At 40.0% G+C, this 13,976-nt stretch overlaps 1 protein-coding gene across 6 annotated transcripts in view; it reads left to right on the forward strand.

The window, feature by feature from the left end:
* LOC137342799 (protein DBF4 homolog A-like) overlaps nucleotides 1-13,976 on the forward strand; it is a 52,894-nt gene that overhangs the window by 12,635 nt on the left and 26,283 nt on the right. For all 6 annotated transcript variants that reach the window (XM_068006988.1, XM_068007018.1, XM_068007001.1 and 3 more), the window contains exons 2-5: nucleotides 1,052-1,161; nucleotides 5,647-5,825; nucleotides 7,278-7,472; nucleotides 9,182-9,226. In XM_068006988.1, the coding sequence (XP_067863089.1) occupies nucleotides 1,116-1,161; nucleotides 5,647-5,825; nucleotides 7,278-7,472; nucleotides 9,182-9,226 (465 nt within the window). In that variant the 5' untranslated portion in view covers nucleotides 1,052-1,115. The remainder of the gene's footprint in view (nucleotides 1-1,051; nucleotides 1,162-5,646; nucleotides 5,826-7,277; nucleotides 7,473-9,181; nucleotides 9,227-13,976) is intronic.

Here is a 13,976-nt window from a genome sequence, read left to right on the forward strand (position 1 = left end):
GTGCTGGCAAGGCTGGCATTTATTATCCATTCCCTGTTGCCCTCAAGAAGGTTGTGATGAGCCGCCGCCTTGAACCATTGCAGTTCATGTGATGAAGGTACTCCCACAATGCTGTAAGATGGGGAATTCCAGGATTCTGACAAACAATGAAGGAACAGTGATACATGTCCAAGTCAGAATGGTGTCACTTGGAGGTGATTCTTTTTTCCCATGCACCTGCTGCCGTTGACCTTTTAGGTGGTGGAGGTTGTGGATTTGGGTGGTGCTCAATGGAAAAGCACTGAAGGCTGTGGATGAACAGTGAGACCTAGGGATTCAAATATACAATTCCTCACACGTGCAAGTAGACAAAGCCATAAAAAAGACCAATGGCATTTTGGGTTTTATAAATAGGTGTATAGACTACAAGAGCAAAGGAATAATAATAACTTTGTATAAGGCAATGATTAGGCCACAGTTACTATGCAGCACTGATTCACCAGGATGATGCTCGGGATGTGAAACTGTAGTTCTGAGAAGGGACTTGAGATACTGGGACTATTTCCACTGGAGCTGAGAAGGTTAAGCAGAGATTTAATAAAGGTTTTTAATATAGTAGAGGGTTCTGAAAGTGAATCGGGAAAGACTATTTCCTCGGGTTGAGGAGTCAGTGATAAGATCATCGATGTAATATTATCACTGAGATTGAGTAGAGAGATTACAAGAAATGTCTTTACACAAATGCTTTGCTACACGGAAGAGTTGAGGCAGAGACTATTGCATCTTCACGGGAAGAATAGGCAAATCTTTAAAGCAGGGTAAAGGATAGAGCTATTGAGAGAGTAGGATTGCTCTAGCAAGGAGCTGATAGAGATGATGAGCCAAATGGTGGCCTCCTGTGCTGTAAACTTATGCAGTGCCATCATTTTTTTTTAAGTTTAAAAATCAACCTTAGCTTGTTCTAAAATCGGGCTGTATTTGGATTGGCATGTGAATGACCCAGAGGGATGCTCTCCCTGTGGCCACACTGAAGGGATAACTAATTAAAATATATATTCTAATTATTTATCAGGTTAACCTTCTTCAGGTACTTCATGAACAGAAATGGTATGGAAAGAATGTGACTTTTCTTGAAAATGAAACCTCGCACTAATACTGTAGATAACAAATTACTACCAAACCGTAAGTATATAGTTTTGATATTTTTCATCTGAGCAAAATTATGAAATGATTGTGTAAAGGAATGCATTTTTGATTTTCAGGAAGCCAAGTAAGCAGAAAAAAAACATTGCAACACTGAAATAGGCACTAATATTACACTTAATAGGATGTTCCAGTCACTGTTTGTGCAGTCATCCTTTTTTCCATTCATTCTTTCTCAGTATTCTAGGGTTATTTAGCACACTAATAGAAGCAAATAACAAGAAAAATATTGTTGAAGCTAATACATGTCAATCTTGTGCTAAACGCTTCACCTATGATACTCCTATATATCTTAATACTCTCTCCAGACACAATCCAAGTTTTGAAGGGCAAAATCTGTAATGTGGTGGTAGATGTTTTTTTTAACAGTTCGCAAAGACATAACATTGAAATTTTGCACCTCCACCTAATTCATTGGTGTCAACCGCTCCCATAAATACATCCCCTGTCCCTTTATATGCCAGAGTTGATTCACACTACTCATATGTAAACAACCCCTACCAAGCACACAAGACCGAGGACTTCCCAACAAGTGGGTATGGTGTTTAGAGAATACAGAAACAGGGTAACAAATTGATGGTTTTCAGTCTTTGGGGAAACAACTTGAATGCCTAGCTCATTAGCAATAACTACCTTTCATTTTTTTTGTCCAATGTGCGAGTACACATTGCTTTGAAAACCCAACATTTAAATGTAGCACTTTCCCAATTGTTTCCATGGTAAAATGGCCAAAAAATTCCAAAATATGACATCACCCTTTTGCTTTACTGAAATCCCAATAATTAGAACTGTTTCTCACTATCTGTCCTTTTTAACGTCAGTTATTTTGCTTGTTCTAAACTATCCTATCCTAATCCTGTTTCTAAATAACCGTGTTACACAGGAACAGAAGTATGCTATTCAGCCCCTTGAGCCTGCTCCACCATTCAATTAGATCATGGCTGATCTGTATCTCGGCTCCATTTACTCACCTTTGCTCCTTACCCCTTGATACCCTTACCTAACACCAATCTATCCATCTCAGTCTTGAAAGCTCCAATTGTCCTAGCATCCACATGTTTTGGGGAGAGTTGCAGGTTTCTACTACCCTTTGTGTGAAAAAGAGCTTCCTGATTTCGCTCCTGAATGGCCTAGCTCTAATTTTAAGATTATGCTTGCTTGTTCTTGATTTTCCCCCATCAGAACAAATAGTTTCTCCGTATTCACCCTATCAAATCCTTTTAACAGTTTAAAGACTTCAATCCGATTACCCCTCAATCTTCTATACTCAAAGGAATACAAGCCAAGTTTATGCCACCTGTCCTCCTAATTGAACCCTCTAAGCCCCAGTATCATTCTGGTAAATCTGCACTGCACCCCCTCCAAGGCCAATATATCCATCCTGAGGCGTGGCATATAAAACTGAACGCAGTACTCCAAATGTGGTCTAACACAACTTAATCATAACTTAACCCTTTTAATTCAAGCCCTCTTGAGATAAAGGCCAACACTCCATTAACTTTTTTTGATTGCTTTTTGTACTTGTCTGCTAGCTTTTAGTGATTTGTACTTGGACTCCCAAATCTATTTGCTCCTCTACAGTACCAGGAATTAATTGTATGCAACTAAATGCCCAGAAGGTAAAAGGTGTAAATACCCCTGGTCCAGAAGATTGTTCGTAAGCAAAAAATTGTTCCATGTTAATTATTTTAAATACTTGGTAGGTTGGATATTCAATTAATACATCGCTAACAAATATGTACCGTCCCATTGTTTGTAGTGCAAAGTGGTGACTACGAATGATTGGGGTAATTTCATGAGAGTCCAATGCCAGCATGAAACCTCGCTAGACAAGAGTGTGGGTGGGATGTAGCCCTTTAACACTATAATCCCAATTCTCCAGCCTATGCTCGCTTCTAGCAAGGCTCTGTGCCAGCAATGCAGCCTTGTGAAATTATCCTGCTTATGCCCAACAGAAGTATTTCACCTTCCTTAATTCAGAGGCAACAGGCAGGATTGTTTCAATGAAAGTTTTTAATTTTAAAAAAAGTCACTACGCTAAATTTTTTTAATATTAGGATGATGAACGTGGGTAAAAAAACGTGTCTCTCTTTTAAAGCTCCAGCTTGTTTCAGATTTTAGTATTATGTCTCCTTGTCCTAGATTCCCCTCTAAGAGGGAAGAGTCATTCCTGTCCATTCCCTTCAGTATTTTAAATGCTTTATTCAAATCATTGCTCATCTCCAGGAAATAATAATATAGTCACCCAGTCTCTCATTATGACTCAAGTCTCTTCACCCATACTTATTGTGATGATATTCAGTACCCCATTAGTCTTTTTGACCACTTTTTTTTTCTTCTGCAAGCTAACAATTAATGCGCTTTGTATCTGAATCCTCTAAATCACTTTGTTCATCTATCACCCCTCCCCCAATGCTTCCCCGTTTAGACTATTCCCATTGGCCATTCTTGTATCCAGATTGCACTACCTCACATTTTGTTACATTAAACTGCATCTGCTATAATTTCACCGACTTGCTTTCTCTGTCCTTTTGCAATTTTCTGCTCTCTTCCACACAGTTCACTATATCACCTTCAAACTTGGACATACTCCACTCTGCAGTCTACTGTTAATTAAAGGTTACTTAATTCAAATTCTGATGATTCAATTTTTTTTGCATTAAATTCACACTTTACAGTTATTTGCCTTGCTTACGGTTGGTGAAGATTTGTCCACATTCTACCCAATTAGTTTATCCATTGCAATTTTCTGTTTATACTAATGTTTGCAGCTTTCTCAACTTCACTAATCTCTAATCCCTGATGATAACGTTGGTTTAGGGGTATGGGCTGCTTTAAACCTTAGAGTTCTTACCTAGCACAATTTCCAGATGTCGCCTGCAGCAAGAAATTGCAATTCCAGCTGTTGCCTGTGGATAAATTAGAATTATAGATGAAACATTTTTGTAAGCATGTGTTTATTTGCAAATTTAGTAGTTCATTAATTGAAATTGGTTGTACTGAAACTAAGGAACACCTTTTGTCACTGCATAATGAAAATCTTTTTACTTTTAGTAGAGTCATGACATATAGTAATACACAATTGTCAGTTCAAAATGGGATAAGCAGAACTAATGCAAAGCTAGGATTCTCATGAGTTGTGCAGTCATCCTCTGTTGTCACTTAATACTGACTTGTGATTTTGTAACTTATTTGTATGTTTTGGGGAAAAAAATAAAGTCCAATGAATCATTTATCTATAAACTTTGAGTAAACCATAATAATTACCTTTAGTTATGGGATCATATGGGTGGAATTTTATTCCTTCCAATCTCATTTTTTAAGTTATCTTTCGCCATATGCCACTTCCTGAATTAGACCCCAAGCAAGTGAACTGTTCCTCCGCCTCCAAGTTGTGCTTGGTACACGGCACTATGAAAGACACGAGTGCCCATTCTTCCATTATAAATTCTTTCTTCATGTGTCATAGGAACAGGAGTAGGCCATTCAGCCCTTCGAGCCTGTTCAGCCACTAAATTAGATCACGGCTGATATGTATCACAACTCCATCTACCCGCCTTGGTTCCACAACCCTTAATACCCTTGCCTAAGAAAAATCTATCAATCTCAATTTTGAAATTTTTAATTGACCTAGCCTCAACAGCTTTTTGGGGGAAGAGTGTTCCAGACCTCCACTACCCTTTACGTGAAGAAGTGCGTTCTGACAGCACCCCTGAACGGCCTAGCTGTAATTTTAAGTTTATGCCCCCTCGTTCTTGACTCCACCAGAGGAAATAGTTTCTCTCTATCTACCCTATTAAATCCTTTAATCATCTTAAATACCTCAATTAGATTAAATTAGAGGACCCTGCCCCATCTCTGTGACCTACAACCCTCCGAGATCTCTGTGCTCCTCCTCCAATTCTGGTCTCTTGCACATCCCCGATTTTAATTACTCCACTATTGGCGGCCGTGCCTTCAGGTGCCTAGGCCCTAAGCTCTGGAATTCCCTCCCTAAACCCCTTTACCTCTCTCTTCCTTTTAAGACACTCCTTAAAACCTACCTCTTTGACCAAGCTTTTGACCCAATATCTCCTTTTGTGGCTCATTGTCAAATTTTATTTGATAATGTTCTCGTGAAGTGCCTTGGGACCTTTTACTACATTAAAGGCACTATATACATGCAAGTTGTTGTTGCTCACCCCTTAATTTTCCATATTCAAGGGAATACAAGCCTTGTTTATGCAACCTGCCCTCATAACATAACCCTTTTAACCCTGTATGATTCTGGTGAATCTGTGCTGCACCCCCTCTAAGGCCAATATATCCATTCTGATGTCTTGTTTTGGTTGACGTCTAATGTAGGGAATCACGGCATAGACTTGCATCCTGTCACTCTCTCCTGATTCAATTTAATTGTTTACGGTATTTTTAAAGCTGTACATTTTCTACTAGAGTGGTTTAATTGTAGAATCTTTATTATAGGATTAACAGTACATGGAAAATCAGGAAGAAGTAAAGGAACACTAAAGACATTACAGCGAGAAGCTAACAAAGCAGCAAACATCAAATTAAAGCCTTTCACTGGAAAAATCTTTTACCTTGACCTGCCTTCCAATAAACATATTGAAAACTTAGAAAAGGATCTACAGGATCTAGGAGGAGTAAGTTCATAATTTCAAGAATAATCAACTTTGGAGTACCAATTATAATCGTTAACAAACTGAGGAATACAATCTCCCAGTTTGTATTGTAAATTATTAACCTATCTTTTTTAAAGTGCCAGTTTTGATATTTACATATTAATAACTCAGCAGTTAATCAACCTTTATTTTAAATTGTAAAATCCAATTTTTTAATGCTTCTTAGTTAGTTTTGCAATTAAATTGGTGATTACTTGGTTGGGGGAGGGGGACAACAGTGCGGCATGTGCATAACTCAATAGCTGGATACTTGAGTTATGCAGGCCTGACTAGTTTTTTTGGTAAAGCACCAAGTCTTTTTGTGCATTTTGTTTGTATTACATAAACTGGTCTTATGAGAAACTGTTCTTAAATGTTAAATTGACATGAATGGCTTTCTTGTGGGGACGTAATTAAGGACTGGTAGGTGATATACTCAGGTGGGCAATTAGTAGTTCTATGTGAGGGCTGGCTGCTGCACATATGAAACAGTAGATAATAACACTCAGATTTCAGTGCTGACCAAATATTAATTTCTACTGCAACAGTTTACTAGTCTCCAAATGGTCAGTCCCCCATTACACTAAAAAGGGCACAATGACAAATGTAGCAGTGTGACAGCCTGTGCCCAATCTGCGCTGGCATTCAGGCCACTGCTACATTTGTCAGGACCTTTTTTAGGCATCCCTGGCAGCCACCTAAAACTGGTCCTTTACGTATGTTTATGCGAGGTCTAACATCTGTTTTAAGTGCCCTCTGCCAAATTGGGCTACCCTGAGCAGACCAGGTGTCTGGATGCGGCCTAGCAAGCGGCCACCACCAAAAAGGTAAATCACTTTCTTTAATGGCTTGCTACTAAATTATCTCTGCTACTTCGTGTTTCTACTGCACACCTCTCTATCCAAGAGCGCAGGGCAGTCACCTACTTCCAGGTCTTTAGCAATACCACACTGAAGAGTCCAATATCATCCTGCAACCCTCCACCTCCCCTTCTGTGAAAAGGAACTTGGACTCATTGCTGTCACCTTATAGCAGCTGAGATCATGAATGCAGTGTATGCGGGATTATGGGCATCAGCTTGCATCCTGCTATTCTATGGTGCGGTGTACTGAACCTCCGACAGCCAGCCCTGCCAAAACAAATTTCATTTTAGGACTCGTATTAAAATATTAGATGCCATTTGTGAGACAGTTAAGGTTTTTGGTGAGTGAATGCTTCCAAATGTTTCAGTGAAAGCCCAGGCTGTTGTATAATTTTCTGGATGCCTTTACTGAAAATTATCACATGCAACATTCACCATTTTTCATTATCAAAATGTAACTAGGAACCAGGTGCTCATTATACAGTGATTTATGTACAGCTGGAGATTATTGTGTTGTCCACATTAAGAGTCCTTTCTAATCAATCTTTCTCTTGTGTTTTATTTTAATACAGACAATCGAAAAGTTTCTTAGCAAAGATATTAATTACATAATTTCAAATAGAAGTGAGGCTAAATTTGCCCAGACTACAGGGAAAAACTCCCCTGTACCAAGCCCAGATTCTATTCAGAATGCTGGTAACACGTCTCCTCATCCAAGTAGTCGGAGAGAAAGCCATGAAGGGAGCTCACATAGAACTTTGGAGATGGTATGTTTCAGGTTGTATGACCGTACAAATATTGCTAATATTTACTAAACGTGATATCAGAAACTGGAAATGTTTGCTCAAAATAACTTTAGATAACTTTGTACTACTACTTGTGTTTTTTTGAATACTAATGTGTAGAGTGTAATTCTACTTTAATAATTTATTTATGTGGTAAACCAATTGAGGAATGTCATGATCCTAGAATTGTATGCCAAATAACAAAACTTGGAGTAGTTAAAATGGAATTATGCTCTGGTTCATAAAAGGGGGAAGGAAAGTCTAAGCAATATCTTTCAAAATACTCCTGCATTATAGACTAAAATGGTAGTCTCACATTAAATTTTTCTTTGACAAGAAAATTGACTTTTAAAATGTGGAGACCCTGTAGTTGGGTCTTCCTCCTTGCTAGCCTGCTTGTTAACACTAATTATGGGGGTTTTGCATGCCTGTTCCAGAGCAACGCCATTGAAAACAGCAGGTGTGAGATTTTGAACGAGATTTTGAACTGGCCTTAGAACTCCTTGAGCTGGAGGAAACGCCATGTTACATACTAGGAATGCAGATTTTTTTGCCTATTGCATAATTTCCACGGGTCAGATGGAACTCGTGCACCTTGCCGTTTGTATTGGAATCGCCCCAGGATACCAGTCACTTATGTCACCATGAGGGACCTAGCTGGGAGGGAGACCCACTCTAGGATCTCTCCCGTCTATGGTTAAATTGACTCTTCAAAAAAAAATTAGGTGGTGATTTTATTCAAATTATTTATATATATATATATTTATTTAAAAAAGTACTCGCACTAAACTATTTGCTTTGAACAAAAGTAGCTTTTGCAGACTACAAACCCCATTTAAGAACCAGAAAACCCTTCCACAGTGTTTCTAATGTGCAAATTTTCACTGTTTCAAATTATAATTAGAAATTTATAAAACATTTGTCATAATGCATGGTACATTATTGAAATTAGTAATTGTTTAAACTATTAAAATTCTGTTCTCTTAGCACTCACTCCATTTCTCTCCCTGGTCATCTGATCAGGCTGAACTGTAGCTTTCTGTTTGACCCAGAGCTGAGCTTCAAACTCCACATTCTATCTATCACCAAGAGCACTTACTTCCACCTCCTAGTATTATGTCCCTCTGTCACCAATTCTTCCATGGTCGTTTGTCATCCAATCTCTTAAATTTCCACAAGCATTATACACCACCCACCCCCCCTCCCCCTTCCGGATCTCTCAGCAGCCTCAGTCCTTTTCCATGGAACTTTCACCCTAAATCCCTCTGCCTCTAGTGCGTGCCTTTTAAAAACTTTCTCAAAACCCATCCTTTTGACTGCTTTGGGTCACCTCGCAATGGCTTGATGCCTACTCCTTTTATTTCTATTGTCTATTTTTCCTTACTCTACACGGGGGGCGGGGAGGGAGTCTTGGGACATTGCCCATGTCAAAGGAACTACATAAATGCGCATTGTTCATATTTTCATGCAGAAATGCTCTTGAATTAGTCAATGCATTGAAGCTGAATTAGTCTGAATTTAAACCAGCCATCAAATTAATTAATGGTTTTAATCTAATTAATGGTTTTAATCCAATTAATGGTTTTAATTATTTGCAATTGAAGTTAAGTGTTTCTTACTGGATCATCGAAAATGCAAACTGTCCATCCATTGCCTCCAAAAATGTTGATTTCATGTTTTTTAATTGACAGATAAGCAGAGGAAAAAGTTTAGTCAAAAAGGTTATTAAGGAACAGGTAAGTGGTTAATCAAGAAGACACATACAAATCAAAGAGAACATTTTTAATTATATTCTTTTAATGCTAGAACAGCATTTGAAAATAAATGTTAAAACAAGTAGTGAGTTTTGAATGGTCACAATTTTTATCTTATTTCAGACAACTAATCACACTAGGTTAATTTTAACTAATAGTTTACAGACACTGCCGCTGATCTTGTTTTTTAAATGTACTCCCATAATTCAGCTCTGCAGTACTGTGTACAACACTAGAGAACAAAGTGCAACCTCATGAAAGGAAGCCAGTCTTTTGTTTGTCAAGCGATGTGCTAAAACAGACAAGAAAATGGCTAGAATTCATTTGAACGATGAATGCAAACAATCATTGATCACAAATACCTCAAGTTGGAAGAAATGAAGTTTAATATAAAGTTGAAACAGTAATGGAGAACAATTAAAATTTAAATAACCGTAACCAAAACCGGCTACATGCATGCTATTAAAGCTGAAAGGTTGGGCGTAGGCCCCCAAAAGCTCAAGAACGGGCTTGATTATAAGCCGATGACCTAAGAAAACAAGTAGAGTTTCCCCCGCTTATAGGGGACGCATTCGTGTGAACGCAAGTTGCTCGCTATGCATGGTGGCTGGTATAACGTTGTAGCAAGAGAGGACAGTTAAAATGTTTGCAGACGGGAGCAGGATTCATACCGTAAGTAATACTTTCCCTTGGCATTTTTTTTTTTATTCGTTCACTGGATGTGGGCGTCGCTGGCAAGGCCGGCATTTATTGCCCATCCCTAATTGCCTTCGAGAAGGTGGTGGTGAGCCGCCTTCTCGAACCGCTGCAGTCCGTGTGGTGACGGTTCTCCCACAGTGCTGTTAGGAAGGGAGTTCCAGGATTTTGACCCAGCGACGATGAAGGAACGGCGATATATTTCCAAGTCGGGATGGTGTGTGACTTGGAGGGGAACGTGCAGGTGGTGTTGTTCCCATGCGCCTGCTGCCCTTGTCCTTCTAGGTGGTAGAGGTCGCGGGTTTGGGAGGTGCTGTCGAAGAAGCCTTGGCGAGTTGCTGCAGTGCATCCTGTGGAGGGAGTGAATGTTTAGGGTGGTGGATGGGGTGCCAATCAAGCGGGCTGCTTTATCTTGGATGGTGTCGAGCTTCTTGAGTGTTGTTGGAGCTGCACTCATCCAGGCAAGTGGAGAGTATTCAATCGCACTCCTGACTTGTGCCTTGTAGATGGTGGAAAGGCTTTGGGGAGTCAGGAGGTGAGTCACTCGCCGCAGAATACCCAGCCTCTGACCTGCTCTCGTAGCCACAGTATTTATATGGCTGGTCCAGTTAAGTTTCTGGTCAATGGTGACCCCCAGGATGTTGATGGTGGGGGATTCGGCGATGGTAATACCGTTGAATGTCAAGGGGAGGTGGTTAGACTCTCTCTTGTTGGAGATGGTCATTGCCTGGCACTTATCTGGCGCGAATGTTACTTGCCACTTATGAGCCCAAGCCTGGATGTTGTCCAGGTCTTGCTGCATGCAGGCTCGGACTGCTTCATTATCTGAGGGGTTGCGAATGGAACTGAACACTGTGCAGTCATCCGCGAACATCCCCATTTCTGACCTTATGATGGAGGGAAGGTCATTGATGAAGCAGCTGAAGATGGTTGGGCCTAGGACACTGCCCTGAGAGTTACATAATAGATCAGAAAAGAGTTACAATCTTAGTTTGATTAGATGTCTGTGATTGACAGGTTTTACATCAGATTATATACTCATGGAGTACTCTGCTAACCCTAGACCTGACCATGGACCCCCGAGCTCCACAGGGCCAACCTCGTGAAAGTGATTAGATTACGTTATGCAAGTTGCTAAATTATTTTGCTGTAAATGCCTTTGATCCAGGGACCAAGACAACAGTTCAAGGTATTCTGTTGTTCATGACCCTGAAAACTTGTGTAATTCTCAAGAATGTAACAAGAATGTTGTAGATCAAGACTGCGAGATGTGAACTAGTGAGTGAGCATTTTGGTAGTAGTGATCATAATTCAGTTAGATTTCGCACAGTTATGGAAAAGGACAAAGGTAGAACAGGAGTAAAAGTTCTAAATTGGGGAAAGGCCAATTTTATTAAGCTGAGAAGTGATTTAGCAAAAGTGGACTGGAAACAGCTACTTGAAGATAAATCAATGTCAGAGCAGTAGGAGGCATTCAAGGGGGAGATTCAAGGGGTTCAGACTAAACATGTTCCCGCAAAAAAAAAGGGTGGGACTGCCAAATTTAGAGCCCCCTGGATGACTAGGAGCATACAAGGTAAGAAAAGGAAATCTTATGTCAGACACCGGGAGCTCAGTAATGCAGAAAACCTAGGGGAGTATAGAAAGTGCAGGGGTGAAATTAAAAAGGAAATTAGGAAAGCAAAGAGAGGGCATGAAAAAATACTGGCAAGTAAAATTAAGGAAAACCCAAAAATCTTATATTAATATATAAAGAGCCAAGAGGATAACTAAGGAAAGAGTAGGGCCTATTAGAGACCAAAAAGGTAACCTATGTGTGGAGGCGAAAGATATGGGTATAGTTCTTAATGAATTCTTTGCATCTATCTTCACAAAAGAGGGGGATGATGCAGAGATTGTAATTAAGGAGTGTGAAGTACCGGATGGGATAAACATAGTGAGAGAGGAAGTATTAAGGGGTTTAGCATCTTTGAAAGCAGATAAATCACCAGGCCCGGATGAAATGTATCCCAGGCTGTTTTTTTAAAAAAAATGCAAGAGATGAAATAGCGGAGGCTCTGACCATCATTTTCCGATCTTCCCTGGCTACAGGCATGGTGCCGGGGGATTGGAGGACTGCTAACGTTGTACTGTTGCTTAAAAAGGGAGAAAAGGATAGATCTAGTAATTTCAGGCCAGTCAGTCTAACCATCAATTCTGAGGGACAGTACAAACAGTTATTTAGAAAGGCGTGGATTAATCAAGGACAGTCAACATGGATTTGTTAAGGGATGGTCATGTCTGACTAACTTGATTGAATTTTTTGAGGAGGTAACAAGGAGGGTCGATGGGGGTAGTGCGTTTGATGCAGTCTACATGGATTTTAGCATGGCTTTTGACAAGGTCCCACATGGCAGACTGGTTAATAAAGTAAAAAGCCCATGGGATCCAAGAGAAAGTGGCAAATTGGATCCAAAATTGGCTCTGGCAGGAAGCAAAGGGTAATGGTCGGGTGTTTTTGTGACAAGAAGGCTGGTTCCAGTGGGGTCCTGCAGAGCTAAGTACTCGGTCCCTTGATTTTTGTGGTATATATTAATGATTTAGACTTAAATGTAGGGGCCATGATTAAGAGGTTTACAGACGATACGAAAATTGGCGTGATTGATAGTGAGAAGGAAAGCTGTAGACAGCAGGAAGATATCAATGGACTGGTCAGGTGGGCACAAAAGTGGCAAATGGAATTCAATCCAGAGAAGTGCGAGGTAATGCATTTGGGGAGGTCAAACAAGGTAAGGGAGTACACAGTAAATGGGAGGATGCTGAGAGGTGTAGAGGAAGAGAGAGGGACCTTGAAATGCATGTCCACAGATCCCTGAATGTAGCAGGACAGGTAGATAAAGTGGTTAAGAAGGCAAATGGGATACTTTCCTTTATTAACTGAGGCATAGAATATAAGAGCAGGGAGGTTATGCTAGAACTGGATAAAACTCTAGTTAGGCCACAACTTGAGTACTGCATACAGTTCTGGTCACATTACAGGAAAGATATGATTGCACGAGAGAGAGTACAGAGGAGATTTATGAGAACGTTGCCAGTACTGGAAAATTTTAGCTATGAGGAAAGATTGGATAGACTGGGGTTGTTTTCTTTGGAACAGAGGAGGCTGAGGGGTGATTTAATTGAGGTGTATAAAATTATGAGGGGTCTAGATAGAGTGGACACGAAGGACCTATTTCCCTCAGCAAAGAGGTCAATAACCAGGGGGCATAGATTTAAAGTAATTAATTAGAGGGGAGCTGAGGAAAATTTTTTTCACCCAAAGGATGATGGGGGTCTGGAACTCACTGCCTGAAAGGGGGGGTAGAGGCAGAAATCCTCATTGCATTTAAAAGGTACTTGGATATACACTTGAAGTGACATATCCTACAAGGCTACGGACCAAGTGCTGGAAAGCGGGATTAGGCTGGGTAGCTCTATTTTGACCGGCACAGACATGATGGGCCAAATGGCCTCCTTCTGTGCCATAAATTTTCTACGTTTCTAACTATTTCTGCCCGAAAAAAATGGAGCAATTGAGACACTGACCGGCAATTTTGAAATTGACGCGAATGCAAATGGCTAGTGACTATCACTTTTTGGCCGATAAAAGCAACTGCCCCTTTTAAATGTGGTCGTTTTAAGCGGTGGGGACTCTAGTTATACTGGCTTTGTTACTTGAGCTGTAGGTATTCCCAACGCCCATTCACATCTATTGGGGGAGGGGAAACATAAGTACATGAAAGCATGAAGGAAAGAATTGGAGATGTTAAAGGAACAAAATTAGTGGTGCACTTGTGTTTCATGGCGTGCTCCTGTGGAAAATTGAATATTTACATTGGAAATAATGCATTCTGGTTAATTTTAAGTACTTTTATATTTCAAAATTAATAGATTTTGAATCTTTAAAGGAAAAACATTTGGATTTTTAACAGTCCAATCACTTCCTGAAAAGTTCTCAATAGTCACTCCCACAAAAAAAACTACTAACCAATTCAGAAGCACTCTACAAGCTCCGGAC

The sequence above is a fragment of the Heptranchias perlo genome, chromosome 2, assembly GCF_035084215.1.
Source record: "Heptranchias perlo isolate sHepPer1 chromosome 2, sHepPer1.hap1, whole genome shotgun sequence".
Taxonomy (NCBI): domain Eukaryota; kingdom Metazoa; phylum Chordata; class Chondrichthyes; order Hexanchiformes; family Hexanchidae; genus Heptranchias; species Heptranchias perlo.